The sequence below is a fragment of the Eriocheir sinensis genome, chromosome 25 (assembly GCF_024679095.1).
Source record: "Eriocheir sinensis breed Jianghai 21 chromosome 25, ASM2467909v1, whole genome shotgun sequence".
NCBI lineage: Eukaryota > Metazoa > Arthropoda > Malacostraca > Decapoda > Varunidae > Eriocheir > Eriocheir sinensis.
In genome coordinates, this window is record NC_066533.1 from 16,867,364 (window position 1) to 16,893,513 (window position 26,150).

At 46.4% G+C, this 26,150-nt stretch overlaps 1 protein-coding gene across 1 annotated transcript in view; it reads left to right on the forward strand.

Annotated features, from left to right (window-relative positions):
* The first annotated feature begins 2,425 nt into the window (after positions 1-2,425).
* Positions 2,426-26,150, forward strand: part of LOC127003511 (protein patched-like) — a 93,691-nt gene continuing 69,966 nt past the window's right edge. The window contains exons 1-2 of the mRNA XM_050870320.1: positions 2,426-2,780; positions 6,811-7,003. Of these exons, the coding sequence (XP_050726277.1) occupies positions 2,646-2,780; positions 6,811-7,003 (328 nt within the window). The 5' untranslated portion in view covers positions 2,426-2,645. The remainder of the gene's footprint in view (positions 2,781-6,810; positions 7,004-26,150) is intronic.

The window sequence follows — 26,150 nt, forward strand, 5'->3', positions numbered from 1 at the left end:
TTTTTTTCCTTTTTTCCTTCCTTTCTTTCCTTCCTTTCTTTCTCTTTTCCTTCCTTTCTCATTTCCTTCCTTCCTTTTTTGTTTTCATGGTCTCTTTTTACTCTCTCTCTCTCTCTCTCTCTCTCTCTCTCTCTCTCTCTCTCTCTCTCTCTCTCTCTCTCTCTCTCTCTAGATTTTCATTATGTGTTTGTTTGTTCTCTCTTAGTAGTATAACACACACACACACACACACACACACACACACACACACACACAAAGGTGATGTTACGCCTAAATCTAAACACAAAACCGATTCTCTCCTCTCTCTCTCTCTCTCTCTCTCTCTCTCTCTCTCTCTCTCTCTCTCTCTCTCTCTCTCTCTCTCTCTCTCTCTCTCTCTCTCTCTCTCTCTCTCTCTCTCTCTCTCGTCTTCTTCTTCTTCTTCTTCTTCTTCTTCTTCTTATTATTATTATTATTATTATTATTATTATTATTATTATTATTATTATTATTATTATTATTATTGTAGTAGTAATAGTAGTAGTAGTAGTAGTAGTAGTAGTAGAACCATTATACATAGTGACAATCTTACCTGTGTGTGTGTGTGTGTGTGTGTGTGTGTGTGTGTGTGTGTGTGTGTGTGTGTGTGTGTGTGCTGGTCAGGGAATGATTTATCTCTCTGTGTTTACTTCCCATGAAACACTTTTTCTTCCACGCCTCATGAAGACACTTGTCGCACTCTCTCTCTCTCTCTCTCTCTCTCTCTCTCTCTCTCTCTCTCTCTCTCTCTCTCTCTCTCTCTCACCCATTCCCATCCCCCATTTTTTCTGCTGTCACTGTCTATTAATAACAATTTGACTGGACTGACTGCCAAGGGGGGGAGGGGGGGAAGTAACTGACTGTCTGAATGACCCTCCCCCCCCCTTAACAACCCCCCTTAACCCCCCATACCAAAACGAAGAAAGAAAAAGAAAGAAAAAAAACAACAACACAGCGACGGTCGGAGTATCGTCTCAGGACTCCACCAGAATCTTGCCGAAGGACGCCGTAGGACCGCGCGCCGCATCCTAAACCCAAGGACTCCCGGCTCTAGGGTCCCACGGCTTTAGACTCAGCCCGCAGCCCCCGCCCAGACAGCACAGGCGCCCGGGCAGCTGCAAGGGAGAGTGAGCCTTGCGCCGCCCCGCCCGAAGGCTCAGGCGGGGCGGGAGTGGATGAAGATGTCATTGGAAGACCACCCAGCTCGCTCCCTCCCAGCGCTACACCATGGATATTAGAGAGAGAGAGAGAGAGAGGGAGAGAGAGGGAGGGTAGGGAGAGAGAGGGGGGGGGTAGGGGCGTCGGGTAGGGGTAAAAACATTGTGGAGGAAGCATTTGATGAGCAAGAAGCAAGTGCCGCTGCCTTCGTCTCAGGTTTTATACGTACTGTGAGCGGATGATGAAGCCCTGCCGTGCCCCAACCCCCCCCCCCTTGCTGCCCCTGCTCCCGCCCCTCCCCCCCCAGCCCCGCGCTCCTCATTTGCATATGGAAGTAATGAAGACCAGATATAATTCACAGTGTAGCATTTTTTGGGAGGCGCTGGCGGGAAGGAGAGGGCGGGGGAGGAGCGAGGCCCTGCCCCGCTCCTCCCCTGGCGGCTGCCCATGACTCATACTCTGCTCGCATTTTAACGACCGGCCGCGATGAGTGACCACCCGCCTCTCCGCGACCCTCGTGCGCCCCCTCAGGTAGTGAGCGGCGGCGGCGGCGGAGGCCCAGGTGGAGGGCGGTGGAGGAGGCGAGGCTCCGTGGTGCCAACTGGGGCCACACGTGCTGCCGCGACGCCCATATGTGCGTGTGGGGGGAGGCTTCCCCCCTCCCCCCGCCCGCGTTATGGGGGAAGATCAGCGGCCGTAATTTAAATGACGGCGAGCCATGTGTTCGGGGGCAGATGAGGCGGCGATAGGCGGCGGGGCCGGGGACATGCTGGTGGCGGGGCGGCGAGGGCTGGGGGGGCGGGGCGGGGGGCGTCGCTGACAGGCGGCGATGAGCGCGTTATATTTACGGAAAAAGGAAGTACGCTTATAACAGAGTTTCTGTGAATCGGGTCGGGGCGGCGGGGCCGCCGGGGCGCCTCAAGTGGCCTGCTACCCCCTCCTGCTGACTCTAGTTTGGCCTGGCCAGGGCGGCGGCGGAGGGCGGAGGGCGGCGGCGACGGTGCAGGCCTCGTCCCCGCCGCTCGGGGCCCGCCATGAGGCCGTGGCCGGGGCCCCGCTCATGGCCGCCCTTCATTTCCAGCTCCGACAATTTAGGAATTATCTTGGTTCTGGCGGTGCCACTTGTGCGGCCGCGATGTGGGTGGCCCGCACTCCAGCGGCCCCGTTGCCTTGGCGACGGCGGCGGGCCAATGGGGCGCGGCGAGGGGCGGGGCCGCGGCTCGCTCCGCCCCCGCCGCCGAGGCACAAGACAACGTTGTGCGGCCAAATCGTTTAGTAGACGCATGTTGCCCCCGTGGGATGGATTGTCGTGCTGGGCCGTGTGATGGGTGCTGTGCAGTGAGCGTGGCAGGTGTCATGTGGCAGGGATGGGGGCCGCCGCCCCCTGTGCTCTAACGTGCTGGCCAACAGTGTCCGGCGGAGGACCGGCCGCTCCCGACGCGGCTCTCCAGTGAATTGTGTTGTGTGACATGGCCATCGCCGTGGGAGGCGAAGAAAGTGCTGGTGAGGGCGGTGTGTGGGCGTCCGGGGCCCGCCCGCATGAAGACTTGTGCACTAGAACTAGCTGGGCAGACGCCCGCACCGCCCTCGCCCATATTAACAAGGTAAGTGCCGGCCAGGCCGCCTGCGTGTGCTGTGCATCCCTCTCCGCTCCGCCGCCCAGCTGCCCCGCGTCCCCGAGGCCTCCACGCAGCCTCCCGCGCGGCCCGCCTCGGGGCACGCCAGCGCCAGGGTGGTCCGGGCTGGGGCTGGGGCCGCGGCAGCACAGTTTTGGTGCAGCAGCAGCACCAGCACAGCCGCCCCTTGGCTCTGAGGTGGCCGCCGCCTCCTCCACCACCACACCACGCAACTCCCTCCCTCCCTCCCTCCCTCCATGCCTCTCCCTGGCTGGCGTGTGTTGGCGCCAGGCCTGCTGCTGCTGCCGCTGCCCGCCACCACCTCGCACACACACAAACAGTCACACCTCACTCACGCCCCACTCAGGCACGCCGCCGCCGCCGCTCACACGCCCCGCCGGGCCCTCTGGAGGCGCCAGACGCTGATTGGTGCCAGAGTATTCACGCTCAGGCGCCGACGAGGATCCCTGCACCCCCCCACCCCCGCACCCCTCCCCCCCACACGACTCACGCGCCGCGAGTCCGGGAGAGAGAGAGAGAGAGAGAGGGCAGGTCAACGCACGAGCCCTGGGGAGTTATTGTCATGTGGTGTGGTTGCCAGCCTCCTTACCCCCAGGCCCTCCACCCCTTGCCCCTTGCCCCGACACATTCACGGCAGACCCTACACCGCCACGGCCTCCTCCTCTTACTCACACTCCTCCTCCTCTTCCTCCTTCACCTCATCCTCTTGCTTATTTTCCTCCCTCTCTTCATCTCACCTTAACCTCTTCCTCCTCTTCTTCCTCCTCCTCCTCTCACCTTAACCTCTTCCTCCTCCTCTTCCTCCTCCTTCACTTTCTTCTTTCTTTACTTCTTTAATCATAATCTTCACCTTAATCTCCTCCTCCTCCTCCTCTTCCTCCTCCTCCTGTTTCTCCCCTTCCTCCAGCGGCATCACTGACATCAACACCAATACTGCCATTATTCATCACCAATCACCACCACCATCACCACCAACACTCAACACCAAAACATTACCATTATCATCACCATCACCACCATCACTGCATCCTGTACTGCCATCACCATCAATACCACTACTATCACCGCCACCATCACCACCATCACCACCACCATCATCACCACCAGAGTGAGGACAGAGACTCATCAATGCGTAGTCATCACCACTTCTCTGCACCAAGACCACACACACGTACACACACATACGCACACACACACAGAGAGAGAGAGAGAGAGAGAGAGAATTAGGCACAAGGGAGAGAAAAGTGTCTAGGTCATTGAGAGAGAGAGAGAGAGAGAGAGTAAATTTAATCCCTTGCTCACTATTTCTTACAATGAATTGCTTTCCTTCCTTGTATATGCCTACTTCTTCTTCCTCCTCCTCCTCCTCCTCCTCCTCCTCCTCCTCCTCCTCCTCCACCACCATCATCATCACCACCATCAGAATCTCGATCAAAAGAATTCTTATAAAACTTCCTTTACTTCTGAGTCATCTTCGCTTTGAGAGAGAGAGAGAGAGAGAGAGCAAAGCTTTCTGCCGTAGATATATTCACTCACCTTCGAAAGACAGACACCCTCCTCCTCCTCCTCCTCCTCCTCCTCCTCCCAGCTCGCCTCGTTGATAGATTTAGTGGTTCACGGAAGACATCTTTGCATATTAAAGTCTTCCTCCTCCTCCTCCTCCTCCTCCTCCTCCGTGCAGGTGTGTGGAGAAGGCGTAAGTTTGCTATAAAATTCGTGAGAGGACCAAACACTCTCTCTCTCTCTCTCTCTCTCTCTCTCTCTCTCTCTCTCTCTCTCTCTCAGTTAATATTTTTTCGTGTTTGTTTTTACGTTTCATCTTTATCTTGTTTTTTTATTTATTTTCTTGCTTTCTTTTATCTTTATCTATTTCTCTTTATTCCTTGTTTCTTTATTCCCTGGTTTTCCTTTTTTTATTTCTTTATAATTTTGTCTCTTTATTTACATTTATCTCATCTCCATTTCCTTACTTAACGAGTATGTGTGCTTCTCCCTCCTCCTCCTCCTCCTCCTCCTCTTCCTCCTCTTCTACTTCCGCTTCCTCAGTTTATTCTCCCGTTTGATCTTTCATCCTCTTTCTTTCATCTTTTTCTTCCTCTTTGTTACTCTTCTTCTTCTTCTTCTTTTCACATTATTCTTTCATGATTCTTCTCTCTTCTCTCTTTTCTATCTTATTTTTCCTTTTCTTATTTTTTTATTTTTCTTATGTTATTTTCTTTTTTTATTTATTATTTTTCCTCCTCTTATTTTTCTTATTTTTATTATTTTTCCTTCCCTTACTTTAGCGTCAGACTGAAATGCTTTGGTAAGAGAGAGAGATAAGACGTGGGAAGTGAAAAATTCGAGGGATTAACAGAATTTATCAAGAGTCTAGCCATAATACCACCACCACCACCACCACCTTCACCACCACCACCACCACCACCCTCAACACCAACAGTCATTATCACCACCACAAATATTATCACTACCACCTCCACCACCACCTCCACCTCCACCACTGCAAGAACAAAGACGCTACGGGGGGTAATTAGAGAGAGAGAGAGAGAGAGAGAGAGAGAGAGATTTAAAGGTGGTCTCTATGGTTTTTGCTTGTAAGGAGGAGGAAGAGGAGGAGGAGGAGGAAGGGGGGGTTGGGGGTGGCGGGGGGAGCGTCGATCCCTGATGATGGAGACTTACAGTAATTATCAGAGAGAGAGAGAGAGAGAGACCCTTCTTTATTTAACTATTGCAAAGGGATGGGGAGAGAAAGGGGGAGAGGGGAGGTATAAAATAAGGGAGATGAGGAGGGTTGCTGGAGAGAGAGAGAGAGAGAGAGAGAGAGAGGTTGCTAAGGAAGAGGGAGATGAGGTGTGAAGGAAGAGGAAAACAGTAAGAGGAAAGGGAAGGAGGAGGAGGAGGAAGAGGAAGAGGAGAAAAAGAACAAGAGAAAGCCAAAATAAATAACCCCCCCTCAAAAATAAAAGAGAAAGAAAACGTAGCTAACAAGTTCAATGATCAGCTATTCAAGTTCTCGTTAATTAAGTTTTATTTCTTTGCTTATTTACAAAGGTCGCAAGAAGTCAGTCCGTAAAGAAAAGAAAAAAAACACAAGCTGCACTATTTTCTGTCTTAAGTTCCCTTCGTTAAAAGCTTCACATCGTTACATATATTTATTGGCCTTGTTTCATTGTGTGTGTGTGTGTGTGTGTGTGTGTGTGTGTTTGTGTGGTCACGCCTTTTGCCTCTTTCTAATTTATCTCTCTATCTTTTTGTTTGGTTCTTATGTCTCTCAGCGAACCTTTGATTGTATAGCTTTGTGTATCTCTCAACGAATCCTTAACAGCTTAACGTCAGCTCTTAGGTCGGTAACGCTTCTATCCCTCCCATCAACTATTTACAAAGGCCGAAAAGGATATCAATCGCGTCGTAATGAGTGTGTTTGTACATTCGGCGGTGGCTGAGTGGTAGCGTGCTGGGCCCACATTCACCGCGTAATGGACGACGCGAGTTCGAATCCCCACGCTACCACCTCGGGTTTTTCAGTCACCGCCGAGTGGCTTAAAACTACCCACATGCTGTCCTGAAGACCACCCATCAACCCGGCCTCTAGAGGAAACCGTCCAAGTGAATCAAGAACGAGTTCCGGGGGGCAGGGGCAGCATGAGCCAAGAAAAGATGGCGACACTATAAACACTTGCCTGCGCCATGATGGGCTGGGGCCGACTACCATCTAGGCCCCTCAAGCAAGCCTACCGGCCCTTAGGCGTTGACGTAAAAAAAAAAAAAAAAAAAAATATCACGGTACAAAAGAATGATCAACCTGCCAAAAGGGTCATAAAACTATCTCTACAAATGCCCAAAACTCTTTTTCAATATTTCTTTCAGCACATCATATTTTTCATCATCGTTAGTTTTCATATCATTCTCTTTTACGTACCAAGTTTAATCACATTCCACTTTTAATACCCCGTGCACCATTGCCCTGTTCCTCACCCTTTGTTCCTTCCTCCTGCAGGGGCGGGCGACGGGTAGCCGGGCGGCCCTGTGGGTGCGGACTAAGCTGCAGGTTCAGCTCCTGCAGCTCGGCCTCTTCAGCCACAAACACGCGGGCAAGGTGCTCTTCGTGGCGCTCCTCGTCCTCGCCACCTTCTGCGTCGGCCTCAAGAGTGCGACGCTGCTCACCGACGTCGAGAAGCTTTGGGTGGAAGGTAAGCTTGAATTTGGAGCTTTTTATGTGGAATTAAGCGTGACAGGTGAGGTGGAAGGTGGAGCTGTTATGCCAAATTTGGTATAAGTGATTTTTTTTTCCTTTGAAGCAGGATTGAATAGAACGCTTTGGGTGGAAAGTAAGCTTGAATTTGGAGCTTTTTGTGTGGAATTAAGCGTGACAGGTGAGGTGGAAAGTGGAGTTATGTTAAATTAAGTATAGTTAATTTGTTTCTTTTAAAATACCGTAGGATTGAAGTTAAGAATAGAAGCTTTGGGTGTAAGGCAAGCTGAGTGAAGGGCATTTTTGTGTTTAATTAAGGCAGCAGGTGAAGTAGGAGATTTAATTAAGAACACGTGAAGTTTTTTTGTTCGTTTTGTTATAAGGCGACATTAAAATTAAGAACAGTGGTTAAATAAGCTCTGGGCGGGATGTAAGCTTAAATTTCGAGCTATTTGTGTGGTTATGGGTGGCAAGTGAGGTGGAAGGGGAAGAGGGAGAGAAGGTGGAAGGGGTGTGGAAGGGATCGGTGGAACGGAGGGTGGTCTTGATAATCCACCCCACTAACTTTCCTCCTTATCTCGTCTTGTCGCTCATTAAGCCTGCAACACACACACACACACACACACAGGAAGGCACTCTAGAACTTGTGGGTCTGGCTGAGGGGACGAAGAGAGAGAGAGAGAGAGAGAGAGGTCAGCCTAGCGTGTTGTAAAGCTATGTGATGCTGATAAAAGCTGTCAACCTCACTTCTCGGCAGAATCCGGTCTAAAAATATATATAAGGTAGCGACGAAGAAGGAACTCAGAATAGTGTTAAAAGTAGACTACTAGTAATTAAAAGTAGCAGTCTTAAAAGTAGCTGGAAAAGTAGCGAATAAGTATACAGGAAGCAAACTTAGAATGCGTAAAGTTTAAGTAGATGGAAGTAGGAAACCGAGTCTAGAGAAGAAGAAGAAAAAGAAGAAGATAGAAGAGGGAAAATGGTATAAACAGGCTTCGAACACATGCATAGAAGATGGGAGGAGAGGAGGAAGAAGATGAGAAAAGGAAGAAGAAGGGAAGGATGGAATGGTGGAAAGGAAGGGTAAGAAGAGAGGAAGGAGAGTGGAAGTAAGATGATTTTTGTGGATGAACGTGACAAATATAAGAACATAAGAACGTAAGGAGTCTGCAAGAGGCCGGTTGATATAGTCGTTTTGTAAGAGCGTTGAAAATAGAGGTTAATTAAGTAAGTTCGTTTTGTAGACACGTTTGACAGATAAGAGAATAATAATCGTTGAACGGGGAGTGATGATAAACGTGAAGGAAAATGTTGCACAGATAACCACTTCATCACCACCTCGATATCATCACCACCATCATCACCACCACCATCACCATTTACTTTACTTATCGCTATTGTAACCACCATCATCACCACCACCACCACAATCACCACCATCATCACCACTACCAATATTCTCATCACCACTTCGATATCACCACCATCACCACCACCACCATCACCATTTACTTTACTTAACTTTTCTTATCGCTATTGTAACCACCACCACCACCACCACTACTACCATCATCACCACCATCACCACTACCATCACCACCACCACCACCATCACCACCACCATCACCACTACCAATATTCTCATCTCCACCTTCACCATCACCTTCAGTACCTCCACTACCAGGTCCACCACTACCTCAACCACCACCACCATCACCACCACCACCATCACCACTACCAATATTCTCATCACCACCTTCAATACCTCCACTACTACCACCACCACTACGTCAACCACCATCACCACCACTACGACCAACACTAAAACCACCAATATTCTCATCACCACCACTACCACCACCGCTAATATACCCTTCACCACCACCACTGCCATCACCACTACCACCAGCGCCCAGCAAAAACCAGGCTCCGCGCACCACCACCACCACCACCACCACTACCACCACACAGGTAAAGACAGCAATCTCGCGCTCCTCACCTCGTCATTTTCACTCCTCCAGGTAACAGTGTGATGAGCCAGACCTTGACACCTTCACCTGGTTTACCGCGTCTATACTTCTTGTTTATTATGGCGCTTATAGTCTGAGCTGGTTGATGTATTTTGTTTTTTTTGTTGTTTTTGGGATATTGTGTTTTTTATTTCTTCTTTTCTTCACTGGTTTTGTTTTGCTATGTCTGTTTTTGTTTGTTTTTGTTTTCGGTGTATTGTTTTTTTTCTTCTTTTCTTCACTGGTTTTGTTTTGCTATGTCTGTTTTTGTTTTTTTTGTTTTGTTTTTGTTCTTTTTCTTGTTCCTGTTCTACGTTTTCTTCTTGGTTTCTTTTATTTTCTCTCATTTTCTACTGTGTGTTTTGTTGTTCTTTTTCTTGTTCCTGTTCTACGTTTTCTTCTTGGTTCCTTTTATTTTCTCTCATTTTCTACTGTGTTCTTTTTTTCTTCTTCTCTTCCTTCTTAATGTTCACTTTTTAACGATCTTCTTTTCTTCTTTTTTTCTCATGTTTTTTTTTACTGTTTTTTTCTTTTCCTGTTTCCTAATTACTTTCTTCCTCTTCTTTTTATCCCACTTTTTTACTATCGTTTCTTCTCTCCCTCCTCCTCCTCTTCTTCCTCCTCCTTCTCCTTTCCCTTCCTCTGATATCTCCTCTCTTTCTTCCTTTCTCTTCTCTGATTACTCCTTCTCTCCTTACTTCACCTTACTCTCCCTCCAGTATTCTCTTCCTCCTTCTTTCTCTTCCTCCTCCTCCTCTTCCTCCTTCTCCTTTCCCTCCGTCTCATATCTCCTCTCTTTCTTTCTTTTCTCTAATTACTCCTTCTCTCCTTACTTCACCTTACTTTCCCTCCAGTATTCTCCTCCTTCTTTCTCTTCCTCCTCCTCTTCTTCCTCCTTCTTTCCCTTCCTCTGATATCTCCTTTGTTTCTCTTCCCACCCCATTCTCTTTCTTCCTGTCTCTTCTCTCATTTCTCCTTCACTTTCTTCACCTTACTCTCCTTCTCCCTCTATCCTTCTCCTTCTTCTCTTCCTCCTTCTTTGGTCGTCTTTATCCTCTTCCAGCGGGTTCGTGTTGATGGGCATCGTCACCACCCCTTCCCTTCCTTCCTGTCCCATCTCATTAGCACAACCCTCTCATCTACGACCCTTCACCCCTAGCCCATTTATTCCCCCTCAACATCCCTTTCAACGCCCCCTCCACTTCCTTCCTATCTTCTTACCCTTTCCTTTCCGCCCTTGCATCCTTCCCTTCTTCTTCTTCCTCCTCTCCTCCCATCTTCTATACATGTTTCCAAAGCCTGTTTATGCCATTTGTCCCTCTTCTTCTTCTTCTTCTTCTTCTTCTTCTTCTTCCAAGGGTGAAAAGGGGAGAGGGAGTGAAGGGAGATAAGAGAAGAGAGAACAGGGAGAAGAAACAGAGACTTAGAAAAGAAAGGGAGAAAGAAGATGAAAGGAGGAGAACGAGAAGGAGGAAGAAGAAGAGGAGGAGGAGGAGGAGGAGGAGGAGGCAAGGGGCGGCACACACACACATACACACACACACACACAGCCCCCCTCCCCAAAGAACCTCTCAACACCACTATTTACACTAATTGGATTCGAACCGTGGTGCTGCTCCGAGGCCACAGCGCGCCACTCCGCCACCACCCGCGCTTCGCAGATCTAATTGGTTGCAAAAAGGTGCGCGCGCGTCCCTTTGAAGCCCTGACGGAGGAGGAGGAGGAGGAGGAGGAGGTAAAGAGAAGCATATGGAGAAAGGGAGGTGGAGAATGTGGAGAAGAGAGAGACTTCGGGTAGATAGAAAAGGAAGAAGAAGAAGAAGAATTGCGTTTAGTGTATATTAGGATTAAAACCCCAAAGAGAAGAAGGAAGAAGAAGAGAAAGAGGAGGAGGAGGAGAAGGAGGAGGAAGAAGAAGAAGAAGAAGAAGAAGAAGAAGAATTGTGGTTGTAGCGTATATTAGGATTAAAACCCCAAAGAGAAAGAGAAGAAGGAAGAAGAAAAAGAGGAGGAGGAGAAGAAGAAGAAGAAAAAGAAGAAAGGGAAGAAGAAGAAGAAGAATTGTGGTTGTAGCGTATATTAGGATTAAAACCCCAAAGAGAAGAAGGAAGAAGAGGTGAAAGAGGAGGAGGAAGAAGAAGAAGAAGAAGGAAGAAGAGGATGAGGAACAAGAATTGTGTTTGTAGCGTATATTAGGATTAAAACCCCAAGGTGAAGAAGGAAGAAGAGGAGGAAGAGGAAGAGGAGGAGGAGGTGTTTATACTTTCACATACAGCGATGCAATAAGATTCGTGTGTTCGTATGTTTGTGTATAAATGTTGATGAGTCGCCGGCGTCTTCCTCGTCTCTTTTGCATAATGGCCTGTGTGAGAGGAGGAGGAGGAGGAGGGGGGGGGGAGGAGGAGGGGGCGCATATTTGAAGACACATCCCTAATCTTGTGTTTATGAGAATGTGCTACAAATGTGTGGAGGGAGTTCTCTTCTCCTCCTCCTCCTCCTCCTCCTCCTCCTCTTGCTCGTTCTTCATCTTTGTCTTCGTCGTCGTCGTTGCTGTTGTTGTTATCGTGTTCATGTTCTTAGTTTGCTTTTTCTTCTTCCTTTCTTTTTCTTTTTTCCTTTTCTTCTTCTTTCATTTATTGTTGTTGATGTTTTTTGTTATTGTTCTTGTTTTCTTCTTCATCTTCTTCTTCTTCAGTTAAATCCACTACCATTATCATCTTTCTCTCCCTTCCCTTCTCTTCCTCACCATCCTATCCTTCCTCCTCCTTCGCATCCTTCGACTCATCCTTCTACAGCATCCTTACATATGGGAGGAGAGGAAAGAGGGGAAGGGAAGGGAGGGGAGAAGACAGAGGGAGGGGGGGAGTCCTTAACGTATCCTAAACCCACAAGGAAAGTAGGATTCTTCTCCTCACCCCCAATCAGCAGAGTCCTACGAGGGTCCAAGATTAAATTCACGGGCGTAACAGAACCACTTCTTGCTTTAATTTTGGTGGTGGTGATGGTGAGGGGGGGGAGGGGGGGAAGGGGGAGGGGGTGTTTGATAGTGTCGTGTGAAGGTGACTGACTAGGGAAGATAACATGACATCCTTCTCCTTCTAGTGGTGATGATGGTGATGGTGATGGTGATGGTGGTGGTGATTTAATTTTTTTTATATATTTTTTTTCTTTCTTATGATGTCTATTGTTTGTTTCTTTCTCTCTTAGTCTTGTTTCTCTTCTTCTTCTTCTTCTTCTTCTTTATTCCTCATTATTAGTAGAGTTTTTGTTTACTTTTCTCTCCGTCGTTTGCAATAATTTATAAGCTTCTGATCTCTCTCTCTCTCTCTCTCTCTCTCTCTCTCTCTCTCTCTCTCTCTCTCTCTCTCTCTCTCTCTCTCTCTTTCTCTCCCTGTTGAATAAAGATCTCTCTCTCTCTCTCTCTCTCTCTCTCTCTCTCTCTCATTCCCCTAATTTGCCTCCCCTCAAGTTTTTTATCTCCCCTTTCTCCTCCCTATCTTCTCTCCATCTTCTTTACCTCCCTCCTTCTCTCTCTCCCTCTCTCTCTTCCCTTCTCTGTATCATTTCTTCTTCTCTCCTCAGTCATGTTTTCTCTCTTTTCTCCTCCCCTCTTTTCTCTTTCTTTCTCTCCTCATTTATCTCCCTTTCTCTATATATTGTTCTTTCTTTTCACTGTTTTCTTTTTTTTTCTCTTCTTTTCTCTTTCTCTCCCTTCTCTCTTCTATCTCCCTTTCTCTATGTTGTTCTTCCTTTTCTACTTATGTTTTCTCTCTTCTCTCTCCTCTCTTCTTTTCACTCTTCTCTTTTTCATCTCTTTTCTTATCCCCTTATTCTCCTTTCCTCCTTTTCCCTACGACTAGTTCTTCCTTTCTTCTTAGTCCTATTTCGTTTCCCTTTTCTTCCCTATTCCCTATTTTCCTTCCCTTATACTTTTCCTTCTCCTTTTCTCCATCTTTTCATTTCCCTTTATTTCCTACCCTTTATCTTCCCTCTTCCCCATTTCCTTCCCTTATACTCTTTCTCCTCCTCCCTTTTCTCCTTTCCTTTCCCTTCTCCTTTCATTTTTTCTCTCCCTCATTATTTTTTTTATCCTGAACCCTTATCATTCCTCCCCTTCCTTTCCTTCCCCTTCCCTTTCCTTCTCTTATATTCTTCCTCCTCCTCCTTTTTCTCCTTTCCTTTCCCATCTCCTTTTACTTCTCCTCTCCACCTCATTTAGTTTTTATCCTGAGCTCCCATCATTCCTCCCCTTCTCCTCCTCCCCCTTCCCCTCCTCCCCCTTCCCCTCCTTCCCCTCCCCTTCCTTCCCCTCCTCCCCTTCATACCTCACCCTTCGCTAAATTCCTCCATTAATTCGTTCCTCTTTGATCATCTGTTCCTTAATTTTAACTCCAATATAAATTTCCCTCTTCACTCCGTTTTAAGATCTTGATTTCCTTCACTAATTTTCAACTTCAACCTCCGTCTTAGTTGTCTTGTTCTCCTGGTTTCTCCTCTTTCTCTTCTTCACCTCTTCTCTTCTTCTTTCACTATCCTTGTTTTGTTTTGTTTTGTTTGTACTTCGTTGTTGTTTTTGTGTCTTTTGTTTTATTTGTGTTTTTTGTTCATTTCTTGTCCTTGTTGTGTTTGTGTTTTGTTTCCTCTTTTGTCTTCTTCATTTTCTTCTTCTTCTTCTTCTTCTTCTACTACTACTACTACTACTACTACTACTACTACTACTACTACTACTACTACTAACTACTACCATCACCATCACCACCACTACCACCACCACCACCACCACCACTACTACTACAACTACTACTACTACTACCACTACTACTACTACTACCACTACTACTATGAGAGCGCCACCTCCTCTCAGAGCGTGGCTTGGCACTGTCCTGCGCCGAGAGCGTTTTGGCATGGCAGCAGAGACACCTGGGTGGTCTCCTCTGTCTTCTGTGCTGACGCGAGAGAGAGAGAGAGAGAGAGAGGAGGGAGGTGAGGGCTTGGGGAGGAAAGAAAGAGGGAGAGAGAGGAGAGAGGCGTTAGTAAGGGAGGGAGGAAAGGGTGAGATAATGTGTGTTTGTACGCATGTGTGTGTGTGTGTGTGTGTGTGTGTGTGTGTGTGTGTGTGTGTGTGTGTGTGTGTGCAAGCAAGAAGAGACAATGACCTAATCTTGTTTACATCGGAACCCTTCTTCAGCTGATTCAGAGAGAGAGAGAGAGAGAGAGAGAGAGAGAGGGGGTGGGGGTCTAATGTTGTCAAGGTGTGTGGCCTCTTACCTCGACACGGGAGAAAGGACGCGACGGACAGGTGTGTGTGTGTGTGTGTGTGTGTGTGTGTGTGTGTGTGTGTGTGTGTGTGTGTGCGGCCACGTGTTCAGTTTAGCTATCTAGCACACAATATTTCTCTCTCTCTCTCTCTCTCTCTCTCTCTCTCTCTCTCTCTCTCTCTCTTTCCGGTTAATCTTTGTGTGAATTAACTCCCAGGAAGTGATATCCAACCCCTTGTCTTCCCTTTCCCTTCCCCTCCCTTCCCCTCTTCCCCTTCTTCCTCTCCCTTCCCATCTCCTCCCTTCCCCTCTTCCTCTCCCTCCTCTCCCTTCCCTTCCCCTCCCTTCCCCTCTTGCTCTCCCTCCTCTCCCTTCCCCTCTCCTCCCATACCCCACTAAAGGAAAGAGAGAAAAAGAGCTTGAGAAAGAGAGGTCTAGAAGAGGAAAAGGAAAAGGAGAGGGACGGGAAGAGGAGAAGAGGAAAGAGGAAGGGTGTGGGGGGTTAAGAGGAGCCCTGATCAGTATCATATAACAGATAATATCGAATTGGTTTCCGCCCTCAGAGGCTGCGGTGAGGGAGAACGTGAGGGGTGGGAGGGGGGAAAAGGGAGAGGAGGAGGCAGGGGAAGGAGTTGTGGTAATGGGGGGGGGGGGGGAGGCAGAGGGAGAGCGAGACAGGGGGGGGGAGAGTTGTGGCGAAGAGGAAGGGGAGGAGGGAGAGAGAGTTGTGGTGAGGGAGGGAGGGTTGTGGGGAGGACGTGATGGTTGAGAGGGGAGGTTGTGGTGGTGGCAGAGTGGGACAGGGGAGTAGGGAGGAGGGGAGACTGACAAGGAGGGAGAGGATATAGGCTTTGGAAGGGGAAGGAAAGGGACTGAGGAAGGAAGAGAGGAAAGAAGAAAGTTTTTGGTAAGGTTTGGTTGGGAAAGGAAGAAAAGGTAAGGAAGGAAGGAAGGAAAGAAGAGGTTTTGGTGAGGTTTGGCAGGGAAAGGAAGGAAAGGGAAGGAAGGAAGAAAGTCTGTGGTAAGGTTTGGTAGGGAAAGGTAAGGAAGGAAGAAAGTTTGTGGTAAGGTTTGGTAGGGAAAGGAAGGAAAGGGAAGGAAGGAAGGAGTCTGTGATATAGTTTGACAGGGTAAGGAAGGAAGAAAGGATGGAGAGAGTCTATGGTAAGCTTTGACAAGGGAAGGAAAGAAATGAGAAAGGACACTATGGTAAGGGTTTAGCAGGGATAGGAAATGAAGGAAGGGGACTGGTACTAAACTTTGGTGAAGGAAGGAAGGAAGGAAGGAAGGAACTGGGATAACCAAGTAAGGGCAAGGAAGGAAGGGAAGAAGTAAGCAAATAGGGCAAAAAGGGAAGGTTGATAAACGGGACAAGACAAAAAACAACAAAAAGAAAAAGATAAGTGAAGAAGAAAAGGAAATAAGGAAGAGGAGGAGGAAGTGTAGGAGGCAAAAAGGGAAGCTTGATAAACAGGACAAGACAAAAAACAACAAAAAGAAAAAGATAATTGAAGAAGAAAAGTAAAGAAGGAGGAGGAGGGGAAAGTGTAGGAGACAAAAAGGGAAACTTGATAAACGGGAGAACAGACAAAAAACACAAAAGAAAAAGAAGTAAAAGAGAAAAGAAAAAATAGAAAAAGGAGAAGGAAGTGGAGGAGGAGGAGGAGAAGACCTGCTTTTTCTCTCTCTTTCTCTCCTTCCTTCCTCGTGTGTACGTAACAATTGACCTCAGATGCGTACAGAGAGGCGTACACACACACACACACACACACACACACACACACAGGAAGTAGCAGGTGGCGAAGTCTTTATGAGGTGCCGAGGTATTGGGAGATGTTAATGAGGCAGAAGGAGGAGGAGGAGGAGGAGGAAGAAGGGGTGGAGGTGTGCAACAGAGCCCCTCCTCCTTCTCTTCCTCCTCTTCTTGCTGGTGCTCCTCCCTCCTCCTCCCTCCTTCTTCCCCTCCTCCTCCTCCTCCCCTGCGGCCCTCCCAACACCTCAACTCTTCATAAACTCACTCTGATAACTAGCGATGATAACTCCCTTCCTTGATTTTATAACCTGTCCTCCACCTCCTCCTCCTCCTCTTCCTCCTCCTCCTCCTCCTCCAGGTGCAAGTAACCTTCTTGAATGGACTGCATGAGGAGGAGGAGGAGGAGGAGGAGGAGGAGAACAGCCACGTGCAGATTCAGGCTATGATAGTGTGCGTGTGTGTGTATGTGCGCGCGCGTGTGTGTGTGTGTGTGTGTGTGTGTGTGTGTGTGTGTGTGTGTGTGTGTGCTCTCTTCATTCACCTCATTGTTGTTATTTACTTCTCATATCTGTCTGTGTAAACTCAAGGTTAACCCAACGATACCCACAACAATACTCTCTCTCTCTCTCTCTCTCTCTGGGGGCTCCTGTGTGTGCGTGTGTGTGTGTGTGTGTGTGTGTGGCCTACCCAGTCTACCCAGTCAGTCTCCAACCACCCCATTCTCTCTCTCCTCTCTCTCCACCCAATCAACCTCCCCTCTCCCCTCCTCCTCCTCCCCTCAGCCCTCTACGTCACATCCCTTGCCCAGTCGATCCCAGGCAGGGCATTAAAGGGCTGAACAACACATGACTCCTGCTTGTGAATGGACTCAGCTACCCTTGCAATCTCCCCGCCCTTCTCCCTCGCTTTCTCCCTCACCCTAGCTTTATGGGAGCTAAATATACATCTCCCCAGTGATATCAAGCTTCTGTCTAAGGTATATATCGTGGAGGAGGTGGGGAGGCAACGGGGAAATGGGGAAAAGTGGGGAGAAAGGAGGTGAGACATGGCAACGTCGGTGGGAGAGGAATTCCGTTCAGCCGCAATGCTCGAGCGCCTTGTCCGGACGCGTCTTGGCCTCGACTTCTGACTCACTCCTCGCCTCCAGCCACGCCTCCCGCACGTTTTTTGCACCTCCCCTGTTTACTGACTCACCTACTGGACCCGCACGCTGCTCCCCTACCTCCCCTGCCTCCCTGTCTGCCGGAGAGATGCCCGAGAGAGGAGGGAGAAGAGAGAGAGAGAGAGGGAGAGGGAGGGCACGCGGGCATCTCATCCACCCTCCGACCTTGTTCTCTCGTGTGGCTCAGAGCTCATGGTTGTGTTCTCGTTTCTCTCTCTCGTTCTCTCTCGTGCCTTCCTGTCTTGTCTTGATCTTGTTGCCCTGATGTTTATTTTGCCCTTGAATGAGAAAGTTGCGTAAAGGGGGAAGGTATGAGAGGGTGGGAAGTGTGTGTTGAAGGGTAACTTTGGTTGGGCATTTTCTCTCTCGATCCTGTTTTCCCGCTTCTTCTGTTGATCTTGCGTTTTTCATGTTTATCTTGCCCCTGAATCTGATATTTGAACGTGGGTAAGAAAGTTAGAAAGTAGGAAGATAGGAGGATAGATTAGTGAAGGATAGATCAGTGAAGAAGGAAGATAAAGAGATGCTTAGACGTGTGTTGAGAGAGTAACTTGATATCGTGTTTTTCTTACGGTTTCTTACGCCCAGCTGAACGCGCTATAGAGGTGTGAAGGACGAGGCGGTGCATTGAAAGGTGACAGACACGGAAAGATGGAAAGATTTAGAACGAATTAGGACGAAAAGATTAAAGAAGTAAAGAACGAATGAGTGAACTGGTTGACGCAACATACTCAGAGAGGAACAAATGGCTTAATACCATAGCAAGAAGGGACTGAAGGGTGTTGAGTGTTGACCTTGCAAAGAATAGACGATACGGAAATTAATTAGTTTTGCGTAGTAAGTAGGAAACGAATGCGTGAGTTGGTAACACTAAAAGAAAAACAAATAGACTGAAAAGAAACACAAACACCATAACAAGAACTGGCTGTAGAATGTGTAGATAATAAACAAAATAACAATATGACCAATAAAGATTCAAAACAAGTAAACAGCAAACAAATTTAAATAGAATATCGACATTTACACTCGTGATTAAGAAATACAGGTGCAAGAAGATGTAATATTAGGCTTTTAAAGGGATAAGAGAGAGAGAGAGAGAGAGAGAGAGAGAGAGAGAGAACCGTTCATCAAGACGTAAGGAGGATGGATGGACAGATGGAAGGAAGGAGAGCAGTGAGGGGCATCTGTTAGTCGCTCGTCAGGTTATAATTGGACGGCGTGAGGCTTGTTCGTGACCAACCCGCACCGCCAAAAGGAGGAGGAGGAAGAATAAGATGAAGAAAAAGCTGGAGATATGCAGGAGGAGGAGGGAGAAGAATAAGATAAAGAAAAGGATGGAGATATTAGTACAAAGAAACAAATGATAATAATAATAATGATAGGACAAATAAGGAAAGAAAATAGATAGAAATATAGAGAGGAAAAAGAAGAAGAGTGATGATAATGAAAATAAGAAAATAATATAGAAGAAAATATGAAGTGGAAGAAGAAAAAGATGAAGAAAAAGATTGAGATATTAGTACAAAGAAATAAATGATAATAATAATAATGATAGGACATAAATTATAAAGAAAGAAAATTGAAAAAAATATAAATTGAAAGAAGAAAATGGTTGAGGAAAAAGATGGATAAAATGAAGAAAAAGATGGAGATATTAGTACAGAGAAACGTTTGACGATAATGATGGCTAGGAAAAATAAGAAAAGAATATAGAAAAAAAACATGAAGTGGAAAAAAGAAAAGGGATAATAGGAAGAAGGAGGAAATAAACTAGAACAAGAAAATAGATAATAATGATATGTAGAAAAAAAGAGATGTGAAAATGTGAAAATTGAAAGATACCTCTGAAGAAAAAAGAGGAGAGAGAATGAATGAATGAATGAATGAAAACAAGGAAACAAATGATGATAACAGGAAAAAAAATGAATGGATGAAAAAAAGAAAAGAATGGATCAAGTGGAAGAAGAAGGAAATAAAGAGTCCATTGGAAATACTAGAACAAAACAAAATAATGATAACAAGCATGAAAGGAAATAAACAAACAAACAAACAAACAAATGATAGATATAAATTTCCCCCAAACACTGAAGACTCAAATATTAGCAAAGAGATAAAGAAAAAAGAAAAAGAAAAAAAAAACATACACAACCTCACGACTGTTAACGTTTGTGCCTGAGAGAGAGAGAGAGAGAGAGAGAGAGAGAGGTGAACGTCTTACCTCAGGCACCTACTCACGTTCTTCCTTACCTCCTCCTCCTATTCCTCCTCTCCTCCTCCTCCTCCTCCTTACTTACCCAGCCTTCCCATACCCTGAGGAGGCTTGGAGGCATGGGTAAGGCTTTTGGGGCATCGGGGAAGAAGGCCTTGGGGATGTAGGGAAAGGACGAAAGGGGATGGGGAAAAATGGGAAGAAGGGATGAAGGGAAGGAATGGGGAAGGCAGAGAAGGAGGAGGAGGAATAGGGGAAGAATAGGGAGAGCTTTTGGTATATGGGGAGGTAAGAAATGGGGTATGGGGAAGTGTGTTAGGGTATGGGGAGGAGATGGGGAGGACTTCAGCCATGGGAATATATGGGGAGGAGATGACTTGAATGGGGAGGAAGAGAAGGGGAGAAAAGCAGGTCTATTGATACATATAAGGACGTGGGGAAGAGGTCGATGGGGATTAAGGGTTGAGAAAGGGCTGGGGAAGGAGATCATGCATGGGGAGAAAGAGGAAGAGAATGGGGAAGGGATTGAAGTAGAGAGATAAAGGAATGGGGAAGTATAAGGAAGGAATGAGGATGATGGGGAAGGGATGAAGAGGATGGGGAAGAGGTGTTAAGAGATGGGGATAAAGGAAGAGGACGAGGAAGGGAAGAAGGTTAAGAGAAGACGATGGGAAAGTATTTGGAAGGGAAGAGGATGATGGGGAAGGGATGAGGAGGATGGGAAAGAGGTGGAAAGAGATGAGGAGAAAGGGGAAGAGGATGAGGAAGGGAAGGAGGGAAAGACGATGGGTAAGTATTAGGGAAGACTGAGGATGATGGGGAAGGGATGGGGAGGATGGGGAAGAGGTGTAAGGTAATGGGGAGGAATGGGGAATGTAGGGGAGGGAGAGGAGGAGGAGGAGGAGTCTACAGCGTGACCCGTGTTTATGGGAGGCCTGGAGGGAAACGAGGAGGAGGAGGAGGAAGAGGAGGAGGAGGGAGGGAGAGAGAAAGGGAGCAGGCGTCCTTCCTCCATCTTTCCCTCCATAGATACCTCCCTTCCTTCCCTCCTCCTCCTCCTCCTCCTCCTCCTCCTCCTCCCTTCCATAGGCCCATATATTCCTACGACCTACCCTCCCTTCCTCCTTTCTTCTCTCCCTCTCCCTTTCCTCCTCTTTCCCTGGTTACTCCTTCTCTCCTCTCCTTCCCTCCTTCTCTTTCCTCCATTCAAAACAGAGAGAGGGGAGAGAAAGAGGAGAAGAGACGAGGGAGGAAAGAGAAGTAAGGAGTATTCTTTCTCCTCTTCCTCTTCTTCCTCTTCCTCTTCTTCCTTCCTTGCCTATTCACAACAGAGACAGGAGGAGGAGGAGGAGGAGGGAGGAGAGACGTGCTTGAGTGAGAGGGAGGGAGACATGAAAGAACGAGGAAGAGGAGGAGGAGGAGAGGGAGGAAGTGAGGCTTACACTCCTCCTCCTCCTCCTCCTCCTCTTTCCATTCAGGCCCCTGCATTGAGTAAGAGAGAGAGAGAGAGGGAGAGAGAGAGAGGAGTTTATGTATTTTCCTTTCCTTTTTAGTATTTGAGGTTATTTTTCTCGCGTTTGAAGGCAGACACGCTTCTCTCTCTCTCTCTCTCTCTCTCGGTTATCACTTTTTTATACGTAATTATCATCAGTTAGGGGAGGTCGCTCTCTCTCTCTCTCTCTCTCTCTCTCTCTCTCTCTCTCTCTCTGTGTGTGTGTGTGTGTGTACGAGACCCATGTTGTCACTCATCCCAACACACACACACACACACACACACACACACACACACACACAAGACGCTAGAAACATGACCTTTACTATTACTGAGAGAGAGAGAGAGAGAGAGAGAGAGAGAGAGAGAGAGAGAGAGAGGACCCTTACCCCAGCATTCCTCTCAACGTCATTTCGTTAATCGTCACCCAACTTGTTATGGCGCCAACAACCTCATTTTAGGGGCTGTTAATGTGTGAGGAAGAAGAGGAGGAGGAGGAGGAGGAGGAAGAGGAGGAGGAGGAGGAGGAAGGATGGTGGTGACAGTGAGTTATTCTGAAAGTTCCTCTCAAAATTCCTCTTCTCCCTCCTTTTTCTTTTTTTTTTCTTTCCTCTCTTTTTTCTTTATTTTGTTTTCCTTTCTTTTCTCTTTTTTCATTATTACTTTTTCTTGTCTCCTCCATTTTTTTCTTTCCTCTCTTTTTCCTTTATTTTGTTTTCCTTTGTTTTCCTCTTCTTTTTTTCGTTATTTTTTCTTTTTTGCCTCGTCCATTTTGTTTTCCCTCTTCTCTCATTCCTTCATTTTCTTTCTTTGTTTTTTTCTTCTTCATTGTTATCTCTTCTTTGTCTCTTCCATTTTGTTTTTTTTCCTTTTCTCATTCCTTCACTTTGTTTCCCTTTGTTTTCCTCTTCTTTTCTTCAATACTTTTTCTTCTTTGTCTTCCATTTTCTTATTTTCCTTTCCACTCTTCTTTCATTTTGCTTTCCTTCGTTTTCTTCCCCTTCTTTTCTGCGTTACCTTTCTTTGTCTTTTTCCTCATTTTCCTTCTGAATTTCCCCTTTTTCCTTCCTTCCTTCCAGAAAGAGAGAGAGAGAGAGAGATACAGAGGACGGAAGGGAAGGGAAGGGAAGGGGACACACACAATAGGCCCTTCACACCCTCGGAAGGGGACAAGTTACCCTTAGAAATTTGACACTCTCTTCCCCTTAGCCAGCCACTTCCGACCCTCCCCCCCTTCCTCCCCCTCGTGCATCTCTTCCCCTCACTAATCCTACAGAAGGGAAAGAATAGCCAAGTTTCCCCTCACAAGCCCTTCCTTAGTATCAAAGAAAATGGGTTTGGTTTGCCTTTGATAATACGTTAGTATCCGTTGCAATCCTTCCCTTCGTGTTATATAAAATGGGGCTTGGTTTGTCTTCTGATAATAGGTTAGTTTCCCTTGCAATCCTTTCTTCAGTGTTATAGAAAATGGGGTTTGGTTTGTCTTCTTGTAAAAGCTTAGTTTCCCTGGCAATCCTTTCCTTCGTGTTATAGAAAATGGGGGTTGGTTTGTCTACTGGTAATAGGTTAGTTTCCCTTGCAATCCTTCCCTTCGTGTTATAGAAAATGGGGCTTGGTTTGTCTTCTGGTAATAGGTTAGTTTCCCTTGCAATCCTTTCTTCAGTTTTATAGAAAATGGGTTTGGATTGCCTACTGTTATCATTTTAGGAGGGTCTTTGACTTTTAACTGAACGGGAGAAAGGGAAGTAAGGGGGCTAATAGAGAGAAATTGAGAGTTTGAAAGATAAGGAAGAAAGGAAAGTATAAGGAAGTGGAAAAGGGGACGAAAATGTTATAGAATGAAGGGATATAAGGAGAAAGAGGGAAGTAAGTGGACTAATAAAAGAGGAAGGATTGGGAAAGAGGAAAGGATAGGGAAGAGGATGAGGAGACTTAAAACTTCTAAAAAAGAGGAAGAAAGGGAAATAATGAAAGAAAGAAGGGCGAAGGAAGTAAAAGAGAGGAATAGAGAGTTTAAGAGGAGAAGAAGGAACTGGGTAGAGGAAAAGAGAAGGAAGACAAGAGGAAACGAATAATTTAAAAGGAAGGGGAAGAAAAGAAAAAAAATGGGAGTGGGGTAAGAGGAGGAGAATGAAGAAACTAAGAGGACAAATTAGAGGAAATAAAAGGAGATAAGAGAAGAGAAAAGAAAGGTCTTAGAAGTGAAGAGAAAACTTGAACACTAAGATGAAGAGGGAGAGAGAAGGGGAGGAAGGGAGAGAGGAAGAGGGGAGAGAGAGGGAGAGGGGAGCAGGGTGACAGTCGTGGCTGAGGAAGGGAGAAAGGAATTATGGGGAGGAATGACAAGGGAGAAGATTTGATAAAGAGAGGGAGAGAGAGGAGGAGAAACGTGTCTGAGAGAGAGAGAGAGAGAGAGAGAGAGAGAGAGAGATGAAACAGTAATGCTCTCTCTCTCTACTACTTCATCCTCCTCCTCATCTCTTCCTCTCCTCCTCCTCCTCCTCCTCCTCCTCTTCGTCTATTTGCACAACAAACTCTCCATTTCTCTTTGTGTTTAGCAAGAACATAAAACGATGATTGGCAATGCAAATAACGTAAAACAGTGTAAATAAAAGAGAGAGAGAGAGAGAGAGAGAGGCCACCCAAGTTGTCTAATGTTCCTGCGTTGTTTACTCAGCCTCCTCCTCCTCCTCCTCCTCCTCCTCCTCTTCTTCTTCTTCCTCCTCCTCCTCTTCTTCTATACGCATTCACACACCATTTCGTTCATTCTGTCAAGAGAGAGAGAGAAACAGAATCTCAGTTGGCCAGGTGAAGTGCTTAATGGAGAGAGAGAGAAAAAAAGGGAAGGAGGGAGAAAAGGAATAAAGGAAAGGAGGAGGAAGGGAGGGAGAAGAAGGGAGAATGATAGACAGTAGAAAAGAGAGGGAAGGAGGAGGAAGAAGAAGAAGGGAGATGAAGGAGAGAGATGAAGGGAAGGAAGGAAGGAAGAGAAAGAATGGAGGTAAGGAGGATAGGCAGAGTGGAAGAGAGGAAAGAAGAGAAAGAAAAAAAGAAGAAAGGAAAATAAAAAGAGAACGCTGAGTAGTGGAAGATGAAGGGAAGAGGAAGAAGAGAGAAGAGAAATTAAAACAGGAAAACAAAACAAAAATAGAGGATAGGGAGGAGGAGGGAGGGAAAGATAGGCAGAAAAGCACAAGATAACGAAAGAGAGGAAGAAGAAAAGAGAGGAAGAGGGGAGAGGAGGGAAGACAGAGAAAAGAGAGTAAAATGACCAAATAACAAAAGAAAACAAGAAAGAAAGATAGAAGAAGAGGAGAAAGATTAAAACTGATAAATGGGAAGAAAAACCGCCACTCAGAAAAAAAAGATAATATATAAATAGCGAGGAAGAAAACGGAGGTGAAGGAGGCTGGGAGTGAAGGGTAAGAGGCGGTGGACAGGTAAAGGACAGGTGTGTGTGTGGATTAATTAAGGTTGACAGGTGGACAGGATTTATTACCGTCCACCTTTTTTTTTTTTTGGGGGGGGGGGGCGAGTTTGTCTTCTATTCCCTTCGTTTATTCATCCTCTTTCTTACCCCTTCCTTCCTTTTTTCCTTCGTCCTCTTTTTCCTTCCTTCATTCATCCTTTTTCCTTATTCCTTCCTTTCCTTTTTTCCTTCCTTCCTCTCGTATGGTTTTATTTTTTCTTGTTATTTTTCTTTCTTATTTTTCTCTCTTGATTCTCTTCTTATTCTTCCCTTTCCTCTCTTTATCCTCTTCCTTTCTTCCTCTTCTTTTTTATTTTTGTTTTCTTCTTTGTTTCATTCTTCTTTATTCATTGTCCTTTTCTTTCTCTAGTTTCTCTTCCTTTCCTTATTCTCATTCTTACATGCTTTTCTTTCCTCCCTCCTTCCTTCCTTCCTTTCCTTCTTTACTCCTTCCTTCGTCTTCCTTGTTTACGCTATTTGCTTCCTTTTCTCCTTTTCCTTCTTCTTTTCTCCTCTTTCTTATGTCTTGTTTTTATTCCTTTTTATTCTGTTTTCATTGTTTTCTCTTTTCCTGTCTTTTATTTCCTTAATTTTCTTCTCTACATCATTCCTAATTTTACTGTTTTTTTATCCTCTTTCCTTCTTTCTCTTCTTCCTCCTCCTCCTTTTTCTCTCTTCCTCTTTATCTTTCATCCCTCACTTGCCTCTCATTAATCTTCTCCTTTCCCTTCCTCTTTATTCTCAAGTATATTTATTCCTCCCTTTGTGTCCCACCTCCTCCTCCTCCTCCTCCTCTTCCTCTTCCTCCTCCTCATCTTCCATTTCTCTATACTATCTCCTATCTCTCTATCCCATCCTTACCTTATACCACTATCTCTCTCTTCCTCTCCCTTCTCCCTTCTCTTTCTCCCTTCTTCCCTTCCGTCTCCCTCTCTCTCCATTCCTTCCTCTCCCTTCCTTCTCTCCCTTCCTCCCTTCTCTTTCTCCCTTCTTCCCTTCTTTCCTCTCCCTCTCTCTCCCTTCCCTTCCTCTCCCTTCCTCTCCCTGCCGCATATCACAAGGCAGCTTTTACATACGTCCTTCTAACCTCGAGAGCCTACACACACATACGCACACACGTACATGAGTTGCCATACGCACATCGTACATTTAAACACACATACACACACACAACCAGACCAGTAGAAACCCCTCTCTCAAAGACACTGTTATGAGGGAGAGAGGGAGAGGGAGAGGAGGGAGAGGGAGTCGTGACGGGAGAGAGAGGCGTCCCAGGGTCAGGTAGTGGCGGCTTTAGCTACGGCTGTCAGCGAGGTGCTCAGGTGCGCCGATGTCTTCATTAGTGGACCTGTGCAGCGTGGAGCCTCGCCTTGCCTTGCCTAACGTTGCTGTCTGATCTTACCTTACCTTACCTTACCTTGCTGTCTTATCTGAGTTTACCTTACCCTACCTTACTATTTGATCTTACTTTACCTAACCTAACCTTACCTTACCTAACCTTACCTTACCTTGCTGTCTTATCTTACCTTACCTTACCTTACCTTACTTTACTTTATCTTGCCTAACCTTACCTTACCTTGCTGTCTTACCTTACCTTACCTTGCCTTACATTACTTAACCTTGCCTAACCTTACCTTACCTTGCTGTCTTACCTTACCTTACCTTGCCTTACATTACTTAACCTTGCCTAACCTTATCTTACCTTGCTGTCTTATCTTACCTTACTTTACCTTGCCTAACCTTACCTTACCTTGCTGTCTTACCTTACCTAATCTAACCTAACCTTACCTTAC